Source organism: Mustela nigripes, unplaced genomic scaffold (genome assembly GCF_022355385.1).
Source record: "Mustela nigripes isolate SB6536 unplaced genomic scaffold, MUSNIG.SB6536 HiC_scaffold_148, whole genome shotgun sequence".
NCBI lineage: Eukaryota > Metazoa > Chordata > Mammalia > Carnivora > Mustelidae > Mustela > Mustela nigripes.
Genome location: NW_026739562.1, coordinates 9,068,875 through 9,090,985, shown reverse-complemented (window position 1 = coordinate 9,090,985; position 22,111 = coordinate 9,068,875). Strand labels below are relative to the sequence as shown.

At 57.5% G+C, this 22,111-nt stretch overlaps 3 protein-coding genes and 1 long non-coding RNA gene across 10 annotated transcripts in view; 2 read left to right on the top strand and 2 right to left on the bottom strand.

Annotated features, from left to right (window-relative positions):
- LOC132008363 (43 kDa receptor-associated protein of the synapse) overlaps window positions 1-4,251 on the top strand; it is a 9,410-nt gene extending 5,159 nt beyond the window's left edge. Inside the window, exons 3-8 of the mRNA XM_059386880.1 lie at window positions 790-948; window positions 1,491-1,589; window positions 1,666-1,788; window positions 2,304-2,357; window positions 3,304-3,503; window positions 3,964-4,251. Of these exons, the coding sequence (XP_059242863.1) occupies window positions 790-948; window positions 1,491-1,589; window positions 1,666-1,788; window positions 2,304-2,357; window positions 3,304-3,503; window positions 3,964-4,036 (708 nt within the window). The 3' untranslated portion in view covers window positions 4,037-4,251. The remainder of the gene's footprint in view (window positions 1-789; window positions 949-1,490; window positions 1,590-1,665; window positions 1,789-2,303; window positions 2,358-3,303; window positions 3,504-3,963) is intronic.
- LOC132008364 (uncharacterized) overlaps window positions 1-4,566 on the bottom strand; it is a 7,424-nt gene extending 2,858 nt beyond the window's left edge. The window contains exons 1-2 of one of the 2 annotated variants that reach the window (XR_009401620.1): window positions 4,262-4,566; window positions 124-231 (exon numbers count right to left, since the gene is read on the bottom strand). This is a non-coding gene — a long non-coding RNA (uncharacterized LOC132008364). Of the gene's footprint in view, window positions 1-123; window positions 232-3,283; window positions 3,398-4,261 lie in introns of those variants that run through there. The other variant, XR_009401619.1, reaches the window with a different exon arrangement.
- Window positions 4,567-5,619: 1,053 nt separating this feature from the next.
- On the top strand, window positions 5,620-11,915 carry LOC132008392 (26S proteasome regulatory subunit 6A). Its single transcript, XM_059386926.1, has 12 exons — window positions 5,620-5,724; window positions 6,063-6,146; window positions 6,725-6,850; window positions 7,289-7,393; window positions 7,501-7,563; window positions 7,827-7,964; window positions 8,403-8,546; window positions 8,668-8,816; window positions 9,943-10,039; window positions 10,483-10,628; window positions 11,469-11,550; window positions 11,734-11,915. Exons 1-12 carry the CDS (start codon window positions 5,698-5,700, stop codon window positions 11,842-11,844), a joined length of 1,272 nt encoding a protein of 423 aa, XP_059242909.1. The 5' UTR covers window positions 5,620-5,697; the 3' UTR covers window positions 11,845-11,915.
- A 2,278-nt stretch (window positions 11,916-14,193) lies between these two features.
- LOC132008374 (zinc transporter ZIP13) lies at window positions 14,194-21,831 on the bottom strand. Of its 6 annotated transcripts, none has more exons than XM_059386890.1 (10): window positions 21,736-21,831; window positions 19,960-20,268; window positions 18,181-18,294; window positions 17,760-17,899; window positions 17,266-17,370; window positions 17,061-17,150; window positions 16,271-16,321; window positions 15,833-15,965; window positions 15,551-15,650; window positions 14,194-15,431 (listed from the first exon to the last, which is right to left on the bottom strand). In XM_059386890.1, the coding sequence occupies exons 2-10, from the start codon at window positions 20,258-20,260 to the stop codon at window positions 15,356-15,358; spliced, it is 1,110 nt and encodes a 369-aa protein (XP_059242873.1). In that variant the 5' UTR covers window positions 20,261-20,268; window positions 21,736-21,831; the 3' UTR covers window positions 14,194-15,355. The 6 variants fall into 6 exon arrangements, with proteins under 6 accessions (XP_059242873.1, XP_059242874.1, XP_059242875.1 ...); XM_059386891.1 differs by having other exon boundaries at window positions 17,760-17,884; XM_059386893.1 differs by having other exon boundaries at window positions 15,322-15,431; window positions 15,837-15,965.
- Between the last annotated feature and the right edge of the window lie 280 nt (window positions 21,832-22,111).

The following is a 22,111-nucleotide window of genomic DNA, read 5'->3' as shown; positions in this document are numbered from 1 at the left end:
TTTTTTTTTTTTTTTTTTTTTTTTAATGAGGTAAGAAATGGCAGAATGCATTTGTACAACGATGGGAGTGATTGAGTCAAAAGAGATGGAGGCTTGGTTCCAAAGCCCCGTGGAGGAACTCACTTCTGTAGGAGCCGGGGTCCTTCTCTAGAGTGGCAGGAAGGAGACAGAGTGGTCCATCTCGAGGATTTGGTGGAGAAGGGAGTCCTCTCTGACTTTCTTCTGTTTTCCCTGTGGAGTATGAAGCAAGGGCTTTAGCTGATAACAGACAGGTAGAAAGAGTACTTGGAGGTTTGAGGAGAAAGAAAGGATGATTTCACTGCCTCAGTGAGTCTGTTCCACGTTCTTCGGCGCCGACGGCGCTGGCAAGCGGGCACTGAGCCGTTGGTGAGCACCCGCTGCCGCGTACTGGAGGGCAAACACGAGTGGGGGGCCCGGTACTCCCCCTTTGTGTGAGAGGAGATGCCAGCTGTATTTGTGCCTTCTCACTCATTCTTTCATTCAACAAATATCCGTTGTGCTAAGAACTAAGTGCCAAGAACTGTGCTAGGCTCTTGGGATGCGTCCGCAAACAGATGAGAATTCCTCCGTTCGTGGAGCGCACACCTTTCCGGTGGCCGTTCCCTCTGCCTGGACCACTCGCTCCTGGGAGCCCGAGTGAGTGAGTGAACACCAGCGGGGCCTCTGAGCTGATGGAGAAGGCAGGCCCTAGAGCCCTGGACTTCAGGGCAGCTCCTGCCATTCAGTGTGCCCCATTCTTGTCCCACCTCCTCCCTGTGTCCCCCGCAGGACTACGAGAAAGCCCTGTTCTTCCCCTGCAAGGCCGCAGAGCTCGTTAGCGACTACGGCAAAGGCTGGAGCCTCAAGTACCGGGCCATGAGCCAGTACCACATGGCCGTGGCCTACCGCCTGCTGGGCCACCTGGGCAGCGCCATGGAGTGTTGTGAGGTGGGGCAGGAGGGAAGATGGGCAGGTGGAGGGTGGCGGTGTGGGCTAGGCTGTCCCCCTTCCCCATCAGCCTCTCAGGGCCCCAAGATCTCCCCTTGACCCCCTTCTCCATGAGTCCCTGGAGGATGCGTTTGTTCTAATTACCCTCCACCCCCCACCCCTGCCTCTGGCTGCAAAAGTTCACTCCCTTCCAGTCCATTCTCAGGGGAGGGAGTTTCCCTCTGCCCTCCCCGGACACATCCCCTCTGTGGGGCACTTTAAGCAGGAGAGCCGGTCTCTGGAGTGCCACAGACCTGGGTTCAAATCCTGTGTTGCAACTTACCAGGCAGGTACCCTCGATCGAGTCATCTCTGTCCACTTCCCTGGATGTTGTGAGGCCTCAGTGGGGCCGTAAGTGGGGCCACAGTACCGTGCTAGGTGTACTGGGCCCCAAGGATGTTGGCGATCCTTGGGCTGCCCTGTCAGAGGGGCCCACTGAATGATGACACCCCAGCGTTATGGGGGCAGGTGTGCAGGCCTGAGCCTCCAGCCTCCCTTCACAGGAATCTATGAAGATTGCTCTACAGCACGGGGACCGGCCACTACAGGCGCTCTGCCTACTCTGCTTTGCTGACATCCACCGGAGCCGCGGGGACCTGGAGGTGAGTTCCCTGGGGTGCACAGGGAGGGGTGGCAGGCCTGGCCCAGTCTGACTGCACCCTCCCCCTGGCTGTGCAGACAGCCTTCCCCAGGTACGACTCCGCCATGAGCATCATGACTGAGATTGGAAACCGCCTGGGACAGGTGCAGGTGCTGCTGGGCGTGGCCAAATGCTGGATAGCCAGGAAGGCGCTGGACAAGGTGAGGCGGGCCCGTTTCCTGCAGCCCCTGGCTCTCCCCAGTGCTCCCATTTGGAGCCAGTAGGTCAGCCTACAATCTGTGGGGCTGGTCCTGGGCAGGACTCTTTCAGAGATTTTGTCTAACATCAGCCTCACCTGAATCCCATGAGGTGAGTCCATTCCAAGTTATTTTCCAGACTCAGAGAAGTCCCATGATGTGCCCAGACCCACAGCTAGCAAAGGGCCAGAGCTGGGTTGCAACTCAGGATGTTTTAATGGCTTTCACGATTTCACGACACTCAGTAAGACAGGAATATTCTTCCCATTCTGTATCTGAGTAAACTGAGGCAGCAGGTAACTTGACCACACAGCTCTGTGACTGGGCTCCAGCCTGCTTTTGCTACGTTCATACGCAGGGCAGCCGGCCAGCGATGCTGCCCTCCCCAGGCCTGCCCCTCTCGGCCCCTTCCTTTCCTGGGAGCCAAGGCCTCTGTTAGACAGCTCTGCCTGCAGCCCTGGCCTGTGCTTGCCTTTCAGGCTCTGGATGCCATCGAGAAAGCCCAGGACCTGGCCGAGGAAGTGGGGAACAAGGTCAGACCTGATTCTGTCTCCTGGGTCTGGAATCAAGAGCCCAATGGGACCTGGGGTGTGGGGAGAGGGCTTCCCTGAACCCTTCTGGATCTCCAGGAGATGCCCCCAACCCATTCACAGACCCTGGCTGTTTCTCGTTCACACACAGAGCACTTTAGAGGGCAGGGAAGAATTCCACAGCTCAGAGGACATCAGAATTCCTCAGAGCTTCTTGGTGGTCATTAAAACCCAGCAGTGGGTCTGCTAAGAGCTGGGCACACACAGGCTCTTCTAGGTATTGGTCCCACTCTTCACTGTCTACCAGCAAGGTGGGCACTCCAAGCCACATTTTACAGGTAGGGAAATTGAGGCTCAGGGAAGGTGCTCCAGGTCCCACACTTTGTACCTGGTCTGTCTTAACTCTTAAGTCCGTGCTCCTCCTGTAGTATATGTGGCCTCTCGAATTTAATGATTGTATCCAAACCTTTAAATGTTGAAAACAGGCTCAGTATCTAAAAGATACGAATTTCTTTGAGATCTGGTGCAGAGCCCAACTAAAATGCCAAAGATCTTTGTTTTTGGATAGGATATAGCAACTCAGTTTTACCCAAGTATCTCAGGTCGGTCAGAAATGCTGACCTGATGTGTGTATTTAATTAACAAAAACAGGAGAGCAGATGGAGTCAATGCAGCAGATCTGGTCAATAAAGTCCTTCATAAACATGGGGTTCCTGGCGAGTTCTAAGGGTTTGGACCTCCTGCCTCACCCATCCCGTCATTCTGCACAAGGGGAAACCGAGGCGGGGAGAGGGCAGGACTGGTTTCCTAGGCCCATCCGAGAGGCAAGAAGGCCGCCGGGACCAGACCCTGTGTGTCCTGACTGCTGGGTGGGGCCCCGGGGACAGCTTCTCGGGCCGCGCAAGGGGGTGGTGCTCACCAGTACTGACCTGGTCCCCGCTGGCCCCAGCTGAGCCAGCTCAAGCTGCACTGCCTGAGCGAGAGCATCTGCCGCAGCAAGGGGCTGCAGCGCGAGCTGCGGGCGCACGTGGTGCGCTTCCACGAGTGCGTGGAGGAGACCGAGCTCTACTGCGGCCTGTGCGGTGAGTCCATCGGTGAGAGGAATAGCCGGCTGCAGGCCCTGCCGTGTTCCCACATCTTCCACCTCAGGTGAGGGCTCCCGGCCGGTGGGCAGGGGGCACCGACGGTATCTTTGGGGTATGCTGGGGCCCCCGCTGGCCTGACCACAGTAGTAACACTGAATGTAGCCCCCTCTGCGTTCCAAGCGTGTTCTAAAAGTAATAACTCATTGAATCCTTCCAGCAGCCCTAGGGGGTGGCCATCACGATTCTCCCCAGAGAGAATTCAGAGAGGCCTCTCAAAGGCCACGGGACTCACACACCCAAGGCTAGACCTGCCTCAGGGCTGTGACAGCTACTGGCCTCCATGCTGACCTCCTGACTACTGACTTCCTGGAAGCCTCAGGACTGAGTGCCAGGGGCAAGCAGGGCCACCAGGAGGAGCCTGGGGGCCGTCCCAGCTCCTGCAGAGGGGAGGGAAGGAGAGAGAGCCCAGGCCCAGGACAGAAGCCTGGGTTCAGTGAATGGACAGAACTCCTTTGCCTCCCAAGGTGCCTGCAGAACAACGGGACACGGAGCTGCCCCAACTGCCGCCGCTCCTCCATGAAGCCTGGCTTTGTGTGAATCCCACAAGCAGCCTTGGGCTTCTGCCTCATCTCTCCCTGCTCCTTGTCCATCATCCTGCTGGAGGCCCCTGACTGGTCACACCTTAGACCCTGTTTAGCCCTGGGCAGCGGCCTCCTCCAACCTGCCAGGGTCCAGGGCCTGCCCACTGTTGCTCCTCCAGGCTCGGCTGCCCTCTCTGCCTCTTTGTACTTTGCTCTTTATAGAAAAATAAACTGTTTGTACCTGAGCCCAGCGATTCTGACTCTTTTTGTGGGTGTGCTGGGGCAGTGCAGACAGGACAGCTTCTTCCTCATCCAATCTTCTTGATTCCCGTCAGACAGCTCTGACAAGTGTGAATTTGGGGTCAGCAGCTTCTGGGAGGACTCACTGAATAACCTTGGGCAAGTCACTTAACCTTTAGCAAATGCTGTCATTTGAAGAAATTTCTGCTTTCAACTGCTTCCAAGAAAACCACTAGACAGGGGCACCTGGGTGGCTCAGTGGGTTAAAACTTCTGCCTTTGGCTCAGGTCATGATCCCAGGGTCCTGTGATCCAGCCCCACATCGGGCTCTCTGCTTGGCAGGGAGCCTGCTTCCTCCTCTCTCTCTGCCTGCCTCTCTGCCTACTTGTGATCTCTGTCTGTCAAATAAATAAAATCTTTAAAAAAAAGAAAGAAAGAAAGAAAGAAAGAAAGAAAGAAAGAAAGAAAGAAAGAAAGAAAGAAAGACAACCACTAGACAGATTCCCACCAAGTTTAGGGGTTCTTTGTGAAGGCTTGGCTGAAAATATATGTCATGTGGCTTACATGAAGTTCATTTTAGGGGTTCCCTGGGTCTTGCCTTAGAATCATAAGCAGAGATCCTCCAGAGCAATGGGACACAGATACAACAAAAATTAGTCTTATATGACCCAAAGATCTGCCCTAAGCCTTGAGATGACAAGAAACGATTACAGATGTGAGTCATAATGTTTTTTAATTGTAGAGGTTGTTGTCAATTCCGTTCTTCCCACGTGGGCAGTTCTGGGGCACCTGCTCAGAAGTTAACAGAAGCAGCGATTTCTCTTTAAAACTGGTTAATGATTCTCTCTGGTAACCTTGGACATGCCTTTTTTTTTGGCTCTCTGCACACGGCTGGCGTATGTTGTCTATGGTTTGTGAGGCTGAGCCAGCTCCCGAATCACCGAATTCCTAGTTGCACCAGATTCTGAGGTCGAATCATCCTCTTGCAAAGCGCCCTTTCAGGTGCTGGCTAGATTAAGACTACATTTCCCAAGGGCCCTCGAGGTCCCATCCCTTCCTCCCTTCCGGTTTTGCATCCAGGCTCCGCCCACTGCGCGCCCCGACCAATAATAGCAAATCCACCTGTCCCTCCCGGCTTAAAACAGGACGTGGGTGGTTACGTTTCAAGAGTAGGGGGGGAGTGGGGGGGCGGGTCCTGTGTCCCGGGTTTTGTCTTTTGAATCGGAGAAGCAGATTCGTTGCGGTAGTGGCGGCGGGAACTAATTCAGTCAGGAGTGAGGAATTGGAGAGAGAGTCTGTCCCTGGTCAGGAGCAGGCGTTCGGAAAGATAGTATTAATCTCTGGCTGAAATATCTGTCTAGTACTATTTTCGGTCTTTTCCTTCACGATATGAATCTGCTGCCTAAACTCTAGAGTCCAGTGACTCGGCAGGAGAAGATGGCGACCGTGTGGGATGAGGCTGAGGTACGCGCTGGGAGAGTTGGGGGTCCTGGAGCCGGGGCCAGCGGGAAGACGCCTTTGGTGGGAGGGTGGGAAGTGGCTGGGGTTGGGGGGGGGGTCAAGGTCTGGCCTGGTCCCGGGGTCGGGGCCGCTTGGGATATGGGCAAGGGTCTCGACTCCTTCATTTTGGTTTTATGGGCGGGGAAGCAGAGGCTGAGTGGGATCTGAGGATGCGGAATCCCCGACCTGAGTTAAATGTGTATGTGTATGTGTGTATATGTATAAATATGTATATGTGTGTGTGCGCGCGCGTGTGTGTATGTATGTATGTGTATAAAAATTTTTTTTTTCTTTTTAAACAGCAAGATGGAATCGGGGAGGAGGTGCTCAAGATGTCCACAGAAGAGATTATCCAGCGCACGCGGCTGCTGGACAGTGAGATCAAGGTGGGCTCACAGACCCAGTGGCCGGCAGCGAAGCCCCCACAGGGCAGGCCCTGGAGATCCCAGTGGCTTCTTTCATATTCTCGGCCTTCCCGGGAAGACATAGGGCCCGCAGATTAGAAAAAGAGGACAAACTAAGCCTTAAGAGAGACCTGAAGAGAGAGAGGATGGTGGAAGGGCAGGTCTGAGAGGATTCATCGGACTGTCTTTTCCGGCAGAGGTGTTTAAATATTCCTCTTGAGAACCTTTTAGAAAGTCCTCATTTATAGATGGGGAAACAGAGGTTGTTGTTGTGGTGAAGTACCCAGGCCTTAATTAGAAGCAGAAGCTAATACCTGTATTTGCTTGATTCGGGGCCCTGCTCTTTTCCCTCTGCTACAGCTACTTCAGGAGGTTTCCAGACTGGCCCGTTTTACCCTCTGCTGGAGGTGGGCACAGTCAGGTTCACTCTTCAGAGAGCCTTAGAGCTGAGTGAATGGATGCGGGAAGGTGCCCTGGGCAGCCTGGGCCTCACCTGTTACAGGGCCCTCGGATAAGCTGAGCCAAGGCTGAACATTTGCTTCCACTCGCCCTCATCCCAGATCATGAAGAGTGAAGTACTGCGAGTTACCCACGAACTCCAAGCCATGAAGGACAAGATCAAAGAGAACAGTGAGAAAATCAAAGTGAACAAGACCCTGCCATACCTGGTGTCCAACGTTATCGAGGTGTGTGTGTATGTGGAGGGGAAGAGAAAGGGTCAGCCGAGCTTGGAGGCAGCCTGCTATGGGGCCATTGGAAAAAGAGTGGGTGGAAGTTTTGAGGCCCACGTTGCATGTTAGAACTCACCTCCAGGGGCCACCTCCCTAGTTTGCATTTCTAGGGTGCTATACGCGTGCGCGCGCACACACACACACACACATAGATACCCTGCAGAGGCCTCAGAAACACATGTTTCCTCTTTACTTGGGGGATAGAGAGCTCTTGGGGGCAGAAAAGCAACACCTAAAGGGTTCTTATCAGTCCCCTGGCTTTTAGCCACACTTTTGCTGGGGTTGGGGCTAGTCTGCAGAAGGGGATAGATTGTCTTGGCCTGGGAAATGCTAGGCCCTGAGGAGTTCAGGGGGCTGAGCAGGGCTTCTTGACTGAGCTTATTCCCTTCCCAGCTTCTAGATGTTGATCCCAATGACCAAGAAGAGGATGGTGCCAATATTGACCTGGATTCCCAGAGGAAGGGTAAATGTGCAGTGATCAAAACCTCTACACGGCAGGTGAGGCTAGCTCAGGGATAGAACTAAGGAGGGTGAGGGGTGGATGTGGGAAAGGACTAGGGTGCTTTATTGAGTAACCGAGATTGAGCCTAGAATTTTTCCTACAGACATACTTCTTGCCCGTGATTGGGTTGGTGGATGCTGAAAAGCTAAAGCCAGGAGACTTGGTGGTGAGTGGTGTTCCTCAGCCTGGGCAGGGCTTATCCAGTGAGGTTTCTCCCATTGGCTTGTTGAGCCTCTGCCTCAGGCGCAGGTCACTGTTGGCCCTGAATCTTGGCAGAGAGCCCAGCGAGTCCGAGCTCGTCAGCTTGCTCTTTGGTTCTTGTCTTTCCTAGTCCTGTATTTTCTTTCACTCTACAGACATCTGCCACCCAGCCAGTTAGTTAGGTCTTGAGCTGGGACAAACCTGAAGGCTTCCGTGCTCTGTCCCCAGGGTGTGAACAAAGACTCCTATCTGATCCTGGAGACCCTGCCCACAGAGTATGACTCTCGGGTGAAGGCCATGGAGGTGGATGAGAGGCCCACAGAACAATATAGTGACATCGGGGGCCTGGACAAGCAGATTCAGGAGGTGAGGGAGTCCCTGGTTGTTAGTAGCAGCCTCGCCCGCCTTTTGTGTTTTTCTTCTTCACTGACTTATTGCCAACATGCCTCTTATAGCATCCCAGGGAGGTAAGGAGGGTGCCATGCAACAGTTTAGGAGACGGAGGTCCAGAGAGATTAAGTGAGTTGTTGAAGGTCACAGAGTTTTAGGACCAGAGTCAGGACTGGAACTCAGGCTCCTGGTTCTTACTCTGGTGCCTCTCAACCATATCCTGCTGTTCCTGGAGCAGCCGTAGCCAGCCTTCGTGGGAGTGAACATTCTGTGTCCTTCTGACGCAGGGGAAGGAGAGGCAATGTCCCTGAATTGGCATTAGGAGGGTTGAGGGTTGGGGTTGAAGTCATTAAGTGTCAGGCTGTAGGAGCCCTCCAGACTTCACTGTCCTCACCCAGGACTTCTTCCTGGCAGCTGGTAGAGGCCATTGTCCTGCCAATGAACCACAAGGAGAAGTTTGAGAACTTGGGGATCCAGCCTCCAAAAGGGGTGTTGATGTATGGCCCCCCAGGTACGGGGAAGACCCTGCTGGCTCGGGCCTGTGCTGCACAGACCAAGGTAAGTGCTTTGGGGGCGAATGAAGAAGGAAAGGTCAGAAGCTAAAGCTCTACCAAGTGGGCTCAGAGGGACCTCTCTTAGTGCCTTTGGCCTGACTCTGGTCACCATGCCCCCTCACCAGGCTACATTCCTGAAGTTGGCTGGCCCCCAGCTGGTACAGATGTTCATTGGGGATGGTGCCAAGCTGGTCCGGGATGCCTTTGCCCTGGCCAAGGAGAAAGCTCCGTCCATTATCTTCATCGATGAGCTGGATGCCATCGGCACTAAGCGGTAAGGGGGTGCTGAGTGCCACAGAGGAGATTGTTGTAAATTCCAGCTGTTTCCCACCCCGTTCGCTCCTTCCCCTGGAATAGTGGCAGCAGCTCTGCTCTTGTGGTTTTAAGTCCCGGATTCTGTTCTAACTAGCTTCCTTGCTTTTTCCCTGACCATTCATTCTCCTCACGGCTGCCAGCATGTTCCTTTCATACCTGCTTGCTTTCCTCACGGGTACTCACACTCCCTCCCACAAACTTCCTACTTGAAACCCTTCATGGGCCCCTACTGCTTCTTGGGATCATTGCTGTACTTAGCATGGCCTGCCTAGTCCCCTGTGTGGCTCTCCCTGCTCCCCTCCACTTCATCCTGGACCTGTCCCCACCCCAACTTCTTCCCAGTATCCATTTGGTTTATTTATTTATTTTTTAAAAAGATTTTTTATTTATTTATTAAGGCCATTTGTTAGAGGGAGAGAGCGAGCGAGCAGTTGAGCACATGAGGTGGGTGGGGCAGAGGGGAAAGGAGAAGAGGAGGGTAAGAATCCCAAGTAGACTCCACCCCTGAATGCAGAGCAGGAGGTGGGGCTCAACCTCATGACCCTGAGATTATGACCGGAGCCAAAACTGAGGGTTGGACACTTAACCAACTGTGCCACCCAGACGCCCCAGCATCCCTTTGGTTTATAGGTCCCCTCCATAATCAGTGTCCATCTGGTCCTGGTGAGAGAGATTTTGCACCTGTTGTTCCTTTTCTAGAACGTACTTTTCCCATTCTTTATTGGTTGCCTGGCCTGTGTTTTCAGGCTGAGGGATACTTCTCAGGGATGCCTGCCTGGGCTCCCACTTACGGTCCAAGTCTGGATCCCGTATTTCTAAGCTTTAGTTTGCAGTGGCACATGCATAGGGGGATAGCCCGGGCTGTGGTTGGTTTTGCTAACTGTTTTATCCTCAGCCTGGCTGATCCCAGGAGCCTCTCCAGTCTCTGACACCTGTTCTGTGTCAGTCCTGGGCTGGGGGCCCCTGGTTGAGCGAGACCTTTCCCTGTCCTAGACAGTTGGGTTAGGCTTTTGGTGGCTGGAGAAGGGGAAGGCTCTGGCCAAGTTGTGGCCTCACCAGTGTCTCGGGCTTCTTGTGTGCCCCAGCTTTGACAGTGAGAAGGCTGGAGACCGGGAGGTGCAGAGGACGATGTTGGAACTTCTGAACCAGCTGGATGGGTTCCAACCCAACACTCAAGTAAAGGTGAGTATCATCATCACAGATTAAGAAAGCGGAGTTTTGGGGCGCCTGGGTGGCTCAGTGGGTTAAGCCGCTGCCTTCGGCTCAGGTCATGATCTCAGGGTCCTGGGATCGAGTCCCGCATCGGGCTCTCTGCTCAGCAGGGAGCCTGCTTCCTTCTCTCTCTCTCTGCCTGCCTCTCAGTGTACTTGTAATTTCTCTCTGTCAAATAAATAAATAAAATCTTTAAAAAAAAAAAAAAAAAAAAAAAGAAAGCGGAGTTTAGAGGGAAGGGCACCTTCTCGGTTACCCAGCTAGTGCAGCTAGAATTACAATTGAGATTGTTTTTTAACACTTGCTGTTTGATCTGGACCCTGGGCTGCCTGTCCGCCTGTCGTGGCCTTGACGGTTGTCTGTCTGGGAGCCCCATCTTCCTCATTTCATGTTGCGCTTCTCCCCTTGCTCAGGTGATTGCAGCCACCAACAGGGTGGATATCCTGGACCCCGCACTGCTCCGCTCAGGCCGTCTGGACCGGAAGATTGAATTCCCGATGCCCAATGAGGAGGCCCGGGCCAGAATCATGCAGATCCACTCCCGCAAGATGAACGTCAGGTGAGCAAGGACATGAGCAAGGCGCTGAGACCTGAAGGGGCAGCAGCGGAGCGCCCTCTGTTGCTTTTTGTACTGTGCATCCCCATCCCCTGGTCTCTGCCCACCCCTTCTCTCCCTGTCCACACAGAACTAATCTACATGCCACCTCCATTTCTCCCCAGAAGCCTGAGGTAGAGTCTTGCTGGGGTCCAGGCCCTGATTCTGGGTGCTCCGCTCCTTAGAATCACCCTGCCCCTTCCTCCCCCATGGGAGGCCCTCAGTTTCCTTGACTCCTCCACCCCAGCAGATGAGCACAGCCCAGCATGGGTCTGGGGAGTCCAGCCAGGGGCCAGATGGAATCTGGATTCAGATCTGTGTGACCTCTAGTAGGTGGTATTACCTGTTGAAGCCCAAGTTTTCTTGTCTGGTGCTTAGGGTTAATGCCACTGACCATGTGGGGTCGTGGCACCATCAAGGGAAGTAAGTGCTTGGCACATGAGAGCAAGGCAGCTCTGTGCTGATGCAGGGCCTGTGCTCCTCGAAAGAAGGGGAGACAGCCATCTTCTTGCTCCGCCGCTCCAGGCTGAATCAGTCCCTGGCATCTTAGGTGCAGATTTCCAGAAGGCTAGAGCTCAAGAGACACAAAAATAACCTGGCGTCTGCTTTGACCTACCTGCCCTTCGTCCTTGTACTGAGAAGGGAACAAGGCATAGCGGGGAAGGGGGTATTAGCCAAAGTCCTAGGGCAAGTGGACTTCCTGCTGATGGGGAGTCTGGGCGGACGTCGTCTCCCACTGCTCCCCGTAACTATAAGTAACTTGAGTCCTGTGGGGTTCTTTCTCCCCCTCCCCCCACCCCTCAGTCCCGATGTGAACTATGAGGAACTGGCCCGCTGTACGGATGACTTCAATGGTGCCCAGTGCAAGGCCGTGTGCGTGGAGGCGGTGAGTTATGGTGTGAGGGAGTGGGTTACTTCATGCCTTCTTGCCCCTCTTCGCTGAACAGGATGGGGCATTTGGCTGGTGGAGACTGCTGGTTGGGGGGAAGAGGCTCAGAGGGCCGAGGCCTCTGGGAGCCGGGCCAGGGGTGCAGGAAGGCACCCTAGAGCCTGTCTGTCCTTGGTGCAGGGCATGATCGCACTGCGCAGGGGCGCCACGGAACTCACGCATGAGGACTACATGGAGGGCATCCTGGAGGTGCAGGCCAAGAAGAAAGCCAACCTGCAGTACTATGCCTAGGAGGTTGCCCACCACACCTGCTCCCTGGTCTGGTGCTGGTTAAAATTCATAATAAAAGATGGTTTCAGGTCCCTGCCACCTGTCTGTTGCACCTTGCCTGGCTGCAAGAGTGGGACCTGTGCAGGAGGCTCCCTCCCCAAGTGCTGCTGCCTGGAAACCCCTGAAACCACTGTGGGCCTCAAAGCAGTTGTCGGGCGAGGCCCTCCGGGCAAGATGGGCGCGTGTTACAGCTGCTGCCTGGCGTCTTCCAGCCTCCCGCCATCGTGTCCTGGCCAGACCCTTTCCTGCTCCCTGCCCCACCCCTCTGCTTTAGAGGTCCCGGTCCCTGCAGCTCCAGAACCAGGAATAGAAGCCAGCCTTTCCCCTTTTTGCATTTTTGGTCCCCTCTTCCTTGGTTCCCTGTAAAGCCTGGGTTTTTGCTCCTTGAAATTCCTCCTGTTTCCTGGCCCCTGAGCCTCCTGTTTCTCCACGTGTTCCCATTAGTTCTCTTGGCTCATTTCCTTCTGAGAAATGAACCTTGAGCAAGAGCACTGAGAGCCCTTCTGAGCCTAACCTTTGGTCACGGTGTGTTCTCCCCCCGCTCCCCCCAGTTCCGCCGTCAGCCCCACTCTAAATCAGGCCCCATGTCCTGTCTCCTTGAGGATCTCCTTGGTCCTCTCTGTCTACTCAACTTTCCAGTTCCGCCCCACCCCCCAACATCGTAGCTGGCATCGTGTGGTTCACTAAGGGCCTGTTCTGGGCCCCATGCCCGACGGATCTGTGCATAATTTGGTCCTGTCATTCCAATAGCCCCCATCGGGGTACCCATTTCCAAGATGTGTGTGAGCAGCTGGGCTACTATTGCTCTTAGGTGGCCTAGCTGGGATTTAAACCCAGGACAGTAAAACACGTCTGGGTTCCATGTCTGTGCTCTTAGCAGCAGCTTTCGTGGGCCAGGGAACGCCTTCTAGAGTAAAAGACCAAACCCAGGACAGTAAAACACGTCTGGGTTCCATGTCTGTGCTCTTAGCAGCAGCTTTCGTGGGCCAGGGAACGCCTTCTAGAGTAAAAGACCCTCAGAACTCTTGTCAGCTCTTACATGCCCCCCTAACAAAAGCCCCTCTGCAGTTTTTCCTGCCTTCTCCCCAAGTGGACATGCACAATGAGCTACTGACCAAAACAGCCTATCTGGAGGGCTTGGCTGCTGGCTAGCTTTCCAACCCAGGAGTCCTGTCACCTCCGGACTGCCTTCTAGAGTGTTCTGCTGCTCACAGGGGCAGACCCCTGGGAAATCCCGTTGACTTCCATGCCCTGCCCAAGGCACTCCCAGCACAACTTCCAAGAGCTTCTGGTTTCTGTCCCCTTGGTGGGGATAGACCTGGCCGCTGTTGCTTCTGTGTTTTCTGTTCCCCGCCTGACCAGTCAGGGCATTTGCCTCCTGGCCACGGCACTGCAGTGAGCCCAGTCCCTGTGTCCCACCAGCTTCTTCATAAATGGCCTCACTGCCTCTCCTGGGCAGGCTGAGCCCTGTGATTGCCTGTGTACCTGTCACCTGGAAGGGCTCAACATAGGTAAGAGCCCCAGTGCCACCCCAGAGAGGTGGGGGTGGGGGGCAGCCCTGGATTCCTTCTTTGGCACCATCAGGCCTGGGCTTCCCAGACCTTGGACTGTCACAGCCAGGTGGGGCGGCTCCCTTTTCGCCGACAAGCCGGCGGGTCGGAGCCAGGCACTCCCAGCTGAGCATGCCGCTTAGTGGGGCTCCAGGACGGACCGATGGACAGTTCTTATCCTGTGGGCTCCTGAAGGCCGGCTGGCCAGCCTGGTTGACTCAGCACAGTGGGATCCCACTATTCCCTCCCCGCTTTCCTGGGCTAGCCCTGTGGGGGAGCAGCAGCCTTGACATTCAGAGGAAGTGAGAATCCGTAGAGTAAGAAGAACCCCATGATCTTTTCAATTTCATTGAAGCAAAGCTGGAGATGACTTGGTGGATAGACCTCCCTTCCTCCATTTACTTGGGACAGGCTGGGGAGAAGCCCCTGGCTCTTAAGTCTGTAAAAAGAGGACGACCACCCTGGGGGTGATGTCGGCTACGGTGGCACGGTGCCCAGCTTGTGGGACTGGGCTCCACAGCTAACACGCCAGGTTTAGGACGAACGGCTGCGCCCTGTTCTGAGCAGCACTGTGAGGGTAACTGTTCACAGATGAGCATGAAGCACAAGAGCTGGTGGGGGGCTGGGGATGACCAGATGGGCAGGGTGGCCAGCTGAGCCTGGGGGTGGGGACCCACACAGCCACCAGCCTGGCTGGAGCAAGGGGAGCCCAGGAAAGGCCTGCCTGACCAGGGACTGTGGTGTGCAGAAGAGAGGCAGCCAGTTTGTATATAATATTTATTTGCATTGTCTATAGAATAGATATTTACAGATAGAAATGGACCCACAGCAAAACTGCTGTAAACCCATTCAGACCCTCTTGATGGCCGCTTCTCAGAACGTCCATGGTTGAGCAGCAGGGCTGAGCCTGGCTGTGGAGTGAGCCAGCTGAGTACCTGGGTGTCCGCCAAGGGAAATAGCTGGGGATTATGGCTTCAGCATTCTCCCAGAGCACATTCCTGAGTGCTGACAAGGCGGAGCTCTCACCTCCCCCAATCTACCCTCAGCTGCAGTGGGACAAGGAAAAGGGCCTGGGCAGGGAGGGGCAGCTACGGCCCACTCTTCCTGCCCCTGGGGTATCTCTATCTGCACCCTGGTCTGGCACCAGAGTCCCTGGGCTGAACCAGGAGGCCTGTGTGGCTCAGGGCTGCTTACTGCCCTGCAGGCTGCCGCTGTTTGGCAGCTGGAGGTGGTGAAAGCTGCTGGCGCTGCCAGGGAGCATTTACTAGGGGAACAGGAGCTGGCCCAGGGCTGGCAGCCACGAGGAAAAGGTCTTGGAAAGCATCTGCCAGCTCCATCCCAGGCTGGGAGGACCGTCAGTGCTGAGTGGGGCGAGGGGCTACACGAGCACCTGCCTCTCCTTTCTTTGGCCTTAGAACTGGCAAAGGAAGGGCCCGGACAAGGGACACAGCAGAGAGGCTTCCCACCCTCAGCCCTCAGGCTGCCAGGCCTTGGAGCCTGAGTAGAAGGCCGGGAACCCCAGTGCTCCAGAGGGAGATAGCTTTGGGCTCCCCGAAGCCCTCGGCTCCTGGGGCTGTTCTCACTCCCCCTATGGTCTTTCTTGGCTGAGAGAGGCCTCCACCTGGGACCAGGGCTGCTATTCCTCACTGCTCACTGCGGGAAGTGCGGGCTGACGGGGTAACAGGACCACAGCGCGGCTGGGGGCAGGCGCCGGGATCAGGCGCCGGGATCAGGCCCCGGGCCCAGCGCGCCATCACAGTGTCGGTCTCACATACATCTCTGGTCACGGTCACAGACACGCACGCACGCAAACCACCCTCTCATCTGGTCAGAGGTGCGCTCAGGCACTCGCCCTCTGCCTCACACATGGTTACAGAGTGAATCCGAGTCTCTTATTGCTGTGTGGGGGGTGGCAGGGATGGTCACTCCACGAAAAGTGAGAAGAGCACCATCACCACGATGCCTGTGCACAGCAGCAGCACCTGCTGCAGGGAGCGCCTGCAGGGAAAGGGGCCAGGCTCAGGCTGGGGCTGAGGATGGGCCGCAGCCCGGAAGCACCAGCCCCCACCCCCGAGCTCCCAGGGGCCCCGTGAGTGATGGTGGCAAGGGGCACTCACCACGGGTCATCTTCCTCCAAGAGGTCAGGCAGCACATTCACCAGGGCGATGTAGAGAAAGCCGCCAGAGGTGAAGGGCAGGATCCAGGCCACAGTCTCTTCTGCAGTGGGAGGAGAAGTCCTGATGGCTGGGAGCGCAGGGGAGCTGTGTGCACCACACCCACTCCCACAGGGGAGACCTGGGGCGGATCCTGGCCTGGACACTGGGATGGGGCAGCTATGCCCTCTGGCTGGGGCCCCTCTGCTGACCACCACCTGCCACCGCCACCCACCACGCCCGTACCTACTCCCTTGGGGGACTGCGTACAGATGGCGAAGCAGGCGCCCAGCAGGCCCCCCAGTGCCGTCGAGAGCTGCAGCTTGGCTGCGCTCCATCGGTCAAAGCCGGCCCGGAGCAGGATGGCAAAGTCGCCCACCTGAGGGGAGGTCCAGATGATCACTCTGGGCCCCAGGGGGTCGGGTACGGACCTGCACACCGAGCCCCCTGCACCAGCCCTGCTGCTGGGCCCCCCAGCCCGCATCCCCTAGGCTGGGACCCCATTCCCTGCCCCCCTGCCCCAGAGGCCGGAGCTGAGATGGTGGCTGCAGCCTGGTGGGCTGAGCAGCTCTAGGCCTCTAAAGCCCAGCCCCCCGCAAGGCTGCCACTCAGGGCTTCCCAGCCCAAATCCCTCTCCGAAGCCCCACGCCCACACTGCCGCCATGGAAACCCTCTGGCACACACCTCATGGGGGATCTCGTGCAGAAGGATGGCCATGGTGGTCAGGAGCCCAATCTGCAGGGAAGGGAGTCTGTGGGGTTCTGGGCCGAGGGCCAGGCACCCACTTGTCCACTCAGTCTACAAATATTTACTCTGCTGGGTGCTCTGGCTGGATACCGTTCAGCTACTAGAAACACAGCAGACAAGGAACCTGTCTTCACAGAGCTAACAGTCTGGAGGGGGGAGGCGAGGACTGAATGAACACACAACCACAAGATTACACAGTGCCAGGTGCTGTGGGGGAAGAGATGGACCACGTGGCATGGGAACAAGTGACAGGGGCCTCATTTAGATGAGGGGTTAGCAGAGGCCTCTCTGAGGACGTGCATGTCAGCCGAGGCCTGAAGGATAAGGAGCCAGGATTTCAAAGACTGGGAGGAGGAACATTCCAGGCAGACGGAATAGTGTGAGGTGGAGGTCGGGAGAGGGGAAAGAGCGAGGCCAGCTCAAGAGGAGGCAGAGAGGGCAGAGGGAAGAAGTAGGTGAGAAGCATCTAGAAGCAGGCAGGGCCCAAGCCTAGCAGCTTGGCAGAGGTATGTAATCCCAACCAGGAGCTTTTGCAACAAGAACAGCCCAGTGGCTCGGACAGAAGGCAGCCACGTGCAGCCCTCAGGGCCTGGATGAGGGTGTTGGTGATGGAGTGGGAAGTGCACGGACTAGAGACCTGTTTTGGAGGCCGAGCCAACTGGTTAATGCAGGCACCATCATTCCCACCAGAAATGCATGGGGCCCACCTCTCCCTACCCCTACTCACCTTCTTGCTCACAAGGAAGCTGGCAGCTACAGCCAGCCCGTGAGTGAAGTTGTCTATGGTGTTGGCCAGCAGGTTGAGATAGCCACTGACCTGCACAAGGGAAGAGGAAGCCAGGCTGACCCAGGCGGGCAGGGTTCAGCTGGGCCTGCCAGTTTGGGGGTGGGGAACCGCTGCAGGAGGAAGGGGCCCTGAGTGGGCCACTCACTTTGATGGTCCGGACCACGGCACTCACGCCGGGCTCTGCAGCCGGCTGGGCCAGAGAGTGGCCTCCACTGAGCACGGCAGCAGCAGCGGGGTCTTTGCTGGGGGCCTAGGGCCAGGAGAAGGAGGGAGAGGGGGCATTAGATGTTCCCCCACTCGGCCAGGGTAGACACAGGAGGGGAGTGAGAGATGGAGAGACAGGGGCAGGGAACAGTACTTCAGCCTGGCTAGACTTCTCTCCTGCCCAGTCAGCTGTGTGCCCCGACTCAACTGACCACCTTCCACGCTGCTGTTGCTCCCAGTTTATGAGAACAAGCCACAGCAGGCGCCAACGTCATCACTCTCCGGATCTTCCCAGTTGGCCTGGCCTCCCAGAGCCCCAAGGAAATGGGGAAGAGACCCTCTTTTCAGGGCTCAACTCAGAACCTGGGTCTCCAGGTTCCCACACCACCACATAACAGAGGCTGACCTGTCCAGGCCCCGGGGTTTGGGGCTCACCTGGCTGGTCCCCTCCTTCTCCTTGCTGTCCAGGAACATCTTCTCCAATGCCAGAAAGGTCAGGAAGCCAGCAATGACCCAAAGTCCCAGCTGCTGTTGCTGCTGCAGGCTCTGGCCCTCACCACCTGCAGGGGGCAGCACTGACAGGCCAGGCCAAGCCAGGGCCACAGAAGGGGGGGGCATTTGGAATGGGACCTCGTCAGGGGCAGTGACAGGGGAAGTGGGACAGGACTGGCTGGTGGGGAAGGTGGGCCCCAGGGACTCCCACAGGGGCCGGGGAACTGGACCGGGGAAAGTTCCCTGCCATATGCCCAGATCCCCCCTCCCTGTCATTCTGGCGGAGCAGGAGGGCCTGGGCCAACCTTAGGCATGGGCACCAGCTCCCTCTGCCCTCCTGCCCCCTGACTGTGGCCTCACTCACCAGGGCTGGCACTGCATGTGTAGGCCCATGCCTCGGGCAGCAGGTGGAGAAATACATTGCCCAAAAGTCCCCCCAAGGCAAAGCTGAGCAGCTGCTTCAGGCGGCGGGCCCCAGCTACAAAAGGGAGATGTGGAGATGTGGGGCTTGCGAGCTGGCCTATCAGAGCCCCTGGGCAGACCTCTGCCCCACCCAGCTTACTGGGTGCTGTGTTTTTCCAACCAGACAGCAAGCTTCCAGAAGGCTGGACTTGGCCTGCAGCCCTTCCTGGATCACCCCCACCACCCCAGGCCCAGCACCAGCTGGGTGCTCAGCAGGAAATACATCACGGCCCGCTGGATGGCTGTGGAACCACTGCGGCTTCGTAGTTAAGAGACAGGGCTTGGGAGCCCGACGGGCCCCAGCCCCCCAACCGACCAGGGCAGGTTACTTCTGGGACTCAGTTTCCCCATCTCTAAACCCAGGATGATTGTTCTATGATAGGGACTTTGTGGGAGTTAAATGACAACACACACAGCAAGCCCTTTTTAGGGGGAGTTTTTCTCTTCTCAGCCACTGTTACTTTCAGAAAGGTGGCAGAGACTGGGGAACTTTTGCAGACTTGCAGCATCAAGAGTTGGAAGTGCGCGAAGGAGGCTATCCAGAGAAATGGGCGCAGAAGGCAGAGGCCGCTTGGGTGGTCCAGTGGGATCCCAGGTGGTCCAGTGGGATGCCACTTCCAGGCTGTGTGACCTCAGCCTGGTCAAAGAACTCCTTGGTGCCTTTGTTTCCCCATTTGTGAAATGGAGCTAACCCCCCGCGGCTGACCTCGCAGGGGCACTCTAAGAGGGGTTGAGATGATGCACAGGCCATGTTGGCAGGCCCCACGAGGGCTCTCTTCACAGCTGTGGCGCCAGCCCTCAGCCTGCCATGGGCCACAGATGTGCTCATAACTATCTGCTGAACGAACAGTTCCCCGGCCTAGCAGGCGGCAGAAATACCAGATTCCTGGAGCCTGGAGCCGGACCTGCTACGCTGTACTCCTGGGAGGGGCAGCGGGCACCTGCATTTTTAGGAGCTACCCATACAGTCTTTAGTTTTCATTACGACATGTCATTTGTGCCCCATCAGTGCACAGACACATCTGCAGTGCAAAGGGGGAGCCTCTGCCCTGGCCTGGGCAAACCCCTCACCTCCCAGGTCCCCTCCCCAGAGGGGGGCACCACCAGCCTTGCATGTATTCCAGGAAGGCTGACCCAGGGGCCTCGGTGGAAAGGCTTTTCTGCACTAAGGGCGATGCAGGGCTCTGTTCCAGCACACGGCCAGCCCCGGGCCTTCGGACCTGGCGCCCTTCCCCCAGCACCAGGCAGCCTTCTAAGTGCTCCAGCAGCATGAGCTCCTCTCCTCTCCCCAGTAGCACGTTTGAGGCAGGTACCAGTATGATCCCCATTTTTAAGGCTGGGAGCCTAAAGTGAAGTAACTTGCCCAATGCCAGCCAGCTGGTGAGTGGCAGAGCCTGGCATGGAACCCAAGGGGCTTGGCACCCATGTTTCCAACCACAATCTATATTGTTTCTTGGTGAATGTTTGCCAATTTTTATTCTTTGAGAACAAATAAATACAGAAATGAACGAACAAATGAGCCTGGTCCACCCTGGTCTCAACAAGGTGGGAAACTGTGCTCTGTCCCTGCCCTCCACTCCAGAAGGCTGCGTCCTGCGACATGCGACCCCGTTCTCCCGGGAAGAGCAGCCCTGTTTTCCACGCCGCTGGCTGCCCCGAGCACCAGAGGAGGGTCACCTACCTTCTGAGCGCAGCATCGTCCCCATCTCCAAGGGAATCACCAGCAGTGGGAAGACCCCACTGAGCCCCACCATGAGGGAGCCCAGGAGGGAGCAGATCCAGGTGTCCAGCCTCTCCCCGCTCAGCAAGGCCCCCCAGGATTCGCTTTCCTTGTTGTCCAGGCGACAGGCGGCTGCAGGCCCCCGGCTCCGGAAGGCCGGCTGGGAAGCCCCAGCCCCTCCCAGGAGCTCTAGGGCAAGAGCAGTGAAGAAGAGGAGCCTCTGGCCCGCCATGCCACCGCCAGGACAGGGACATCCAGGCATGCCACGTGCTGAAAAACACAAAGGCCTCTTACGTGAGCTGCCACCCCTGGCCACACACCTGCTCAGCAAACGTGGCATCTTAACCCTCCCCCCAGACAAGCGGCCACTCCCCTGCCTGCCTTGCCCAGGGCCTTTGAGGACCCCAGTGATGGGTGCACAGAGCAAAGGGGCTCTACTCTTCCACGCCCCACTCCCGAGGACCACACATTTTTTCCTCCTGAGCCTGCTCCAGACTGTGTGTCAGCGTGTCTGCCTGGGGCTAAACTTTCCCTAATGATGGGGTGAGGTGCTGGCTGGGTTCCCTTCAGCCACCGGCAGGCCCAGCCCAGTCGGGTGTCTCTAGCTGCCAGGGGAGGCTCTGCCGCCAGGATGTGCTCCAGTGAGGACACCCAGGGGACGGGGGCTGCCACTGTCTAGCCTGATGGGCAACACTGGATGGTGCGGGCGGGGAAAGCAAACAGCGGAACTAGAGCAGAACCATCAGAGCTTCTTCCTCGGCCGTGAGCCCACTGTCTCCAGGAGACAGGACAGGAGGCAGACAGACAGACAGGAGGCAGAACTGAAGAGAAGGATCCTTCAGTCGGGAGCTGTCTCACAGATGTGCAGAGCATGGGCTTTGGAGACGGGGCCCAAACTCTGCTCTGCACCTACAGCTCTTTGAGCGTGGGCCAGTCCCCGGAGCCCCTCTCTGGGCCTCAGTTTCCTCTCTAGGCCTCAGTTTTCTAGTCTGTAAGGTGGGAGAACTGCCTCCCTACGGGCTGTGAAGATGAGAAGAGCTTGCTAAGGCAGGTGACCTGGCCTGGCAATGGGGGCAGCTCGGGAAAGCCCTCCTTACACTGCAGGCAGCCTGGGACACCGGTGGCAGGAAGGTTCCCAGCCGCTGGATCACAGGACCGAGATGTGAGTCAACCAACAGAGAAGTTCAATCTGGAAACTCGGGCATGAGATTTAAATGTGGTCTGCCCTGCCTCATCTGGCCGTGACCTTGAGCCAGCGTGTCCCTGCCTCAGTTTCCTCATCCCCTGATGGAGGTGGGAGGGATGCCCGCGTCCAGGACCTCCCGGCCTTTACGGGAGACCCTGACGAACCCCGCTGGGGCTCCCCGGGGACCAAAAGCAGGACTGGGCCGGGCCAGACTTGGAGGCCAAGGCGATGCCGGCAGAGGTGCGGGACCGCAGTCTGGGGAGAGGGGAATAGGGTACGGAGAGTGAGAGAGCGGAGGGAAAGGAGAAAGCAAGAGAAAGTCAGGAGTGAGCGCGCCAGAGAGTGGGAGATGGACGCGGAGGGGGAAAGCGAGGGAGCGATGGGCAGCGACGTGCGGGGCGACGGGGGAGAAGAGGAGCCCAAAGAAGTTGAACTCCTCAGCTCTGGGCCAGAAGGGGGGCCAGAGACCCGGGTCTGTCCGGGGCCGGCGGGGCGGGGGGTCGGGGGGATCGGTCCGGACGCGGGCCCCCGAGGGTCGGGCGGTCACTCACCGTGCGGCGGCGGCGGCGCTCCGGGCGGCCCCGGCCATCCAGCAGCGGCGCCGCGCCCCGCCCCGGGTCTGCCCCGCCCGACTCGGCCTCCCGGCCCCCAGCCCGGAGCCGCCCCCGGCGCGCAGCCACGTCACACGGGACCTGTCCGGAACCCGACGCGCCGCGCGCCGCGGGGTCGGAGGGGAGCGGCGGTCGCAGCGCGCTTCCGCCTCTCGGCCGTGGGGGACCCGGGAGGCCAGCGCACTTCCGCCCGGGCGGCCGCGGGGCGGTGCGGAGGGCCGGGCGGAAGTGGGAGCCCCAGAGGCAAGGCGCTCAGCCCCTCTGGGGAGGGCGGGGGCGGCGGCCCCGCAGGGACCGCGAGCGGCTGGGTGGCTGG

Excerpts from the sequence above, each read along its gene's own strand:
- LOC132008392 (XM_059386926.1), top strand. The coding sequence starts at position 5,698 with ATGGCGACCGTGTGGGATGAGGCTGAG. Across the intron at positions 6,147-6,724 it reads TGCTGGACAGTGAGATCAAG|ATCATGAAGAGTGAAGTACT; the intron begins GTGGGCTCACAG and ends CCCTCATCCCAG. Across the intron at positions 10,040-10,482 it reads AACCCAACACTCAAGTAAAG|GTGATTGCAGCCACCAACAG; the intron begins GTGAGTATCATC and ends CCCCTTGCTCAG.
- LOC132008374 (XM_059386890.1), bottom strand. The coding sequence starts at position 20,260 with ATGCCTGGATGTCCCTGTCCTGGCGGTGGCATGGCGGGCCAGAGGCTC. Across the intron at positions 17,900-18,180 it reads CACATGCAGTGCCAGCCCTG|TGCTGCCCCCTGCAGGTGGT; the intron begins GTGAGTGAGGCC and ends CTGGCCTGTCAG. Across the intron at positions 17,151-17,265 it reads CCGTGGTCCGGACCATCAAA|GTCAGTGGCTATCTCAACCT; the intron begins GTGAGTGGCCCA and ends TCCCTTGTGCAG.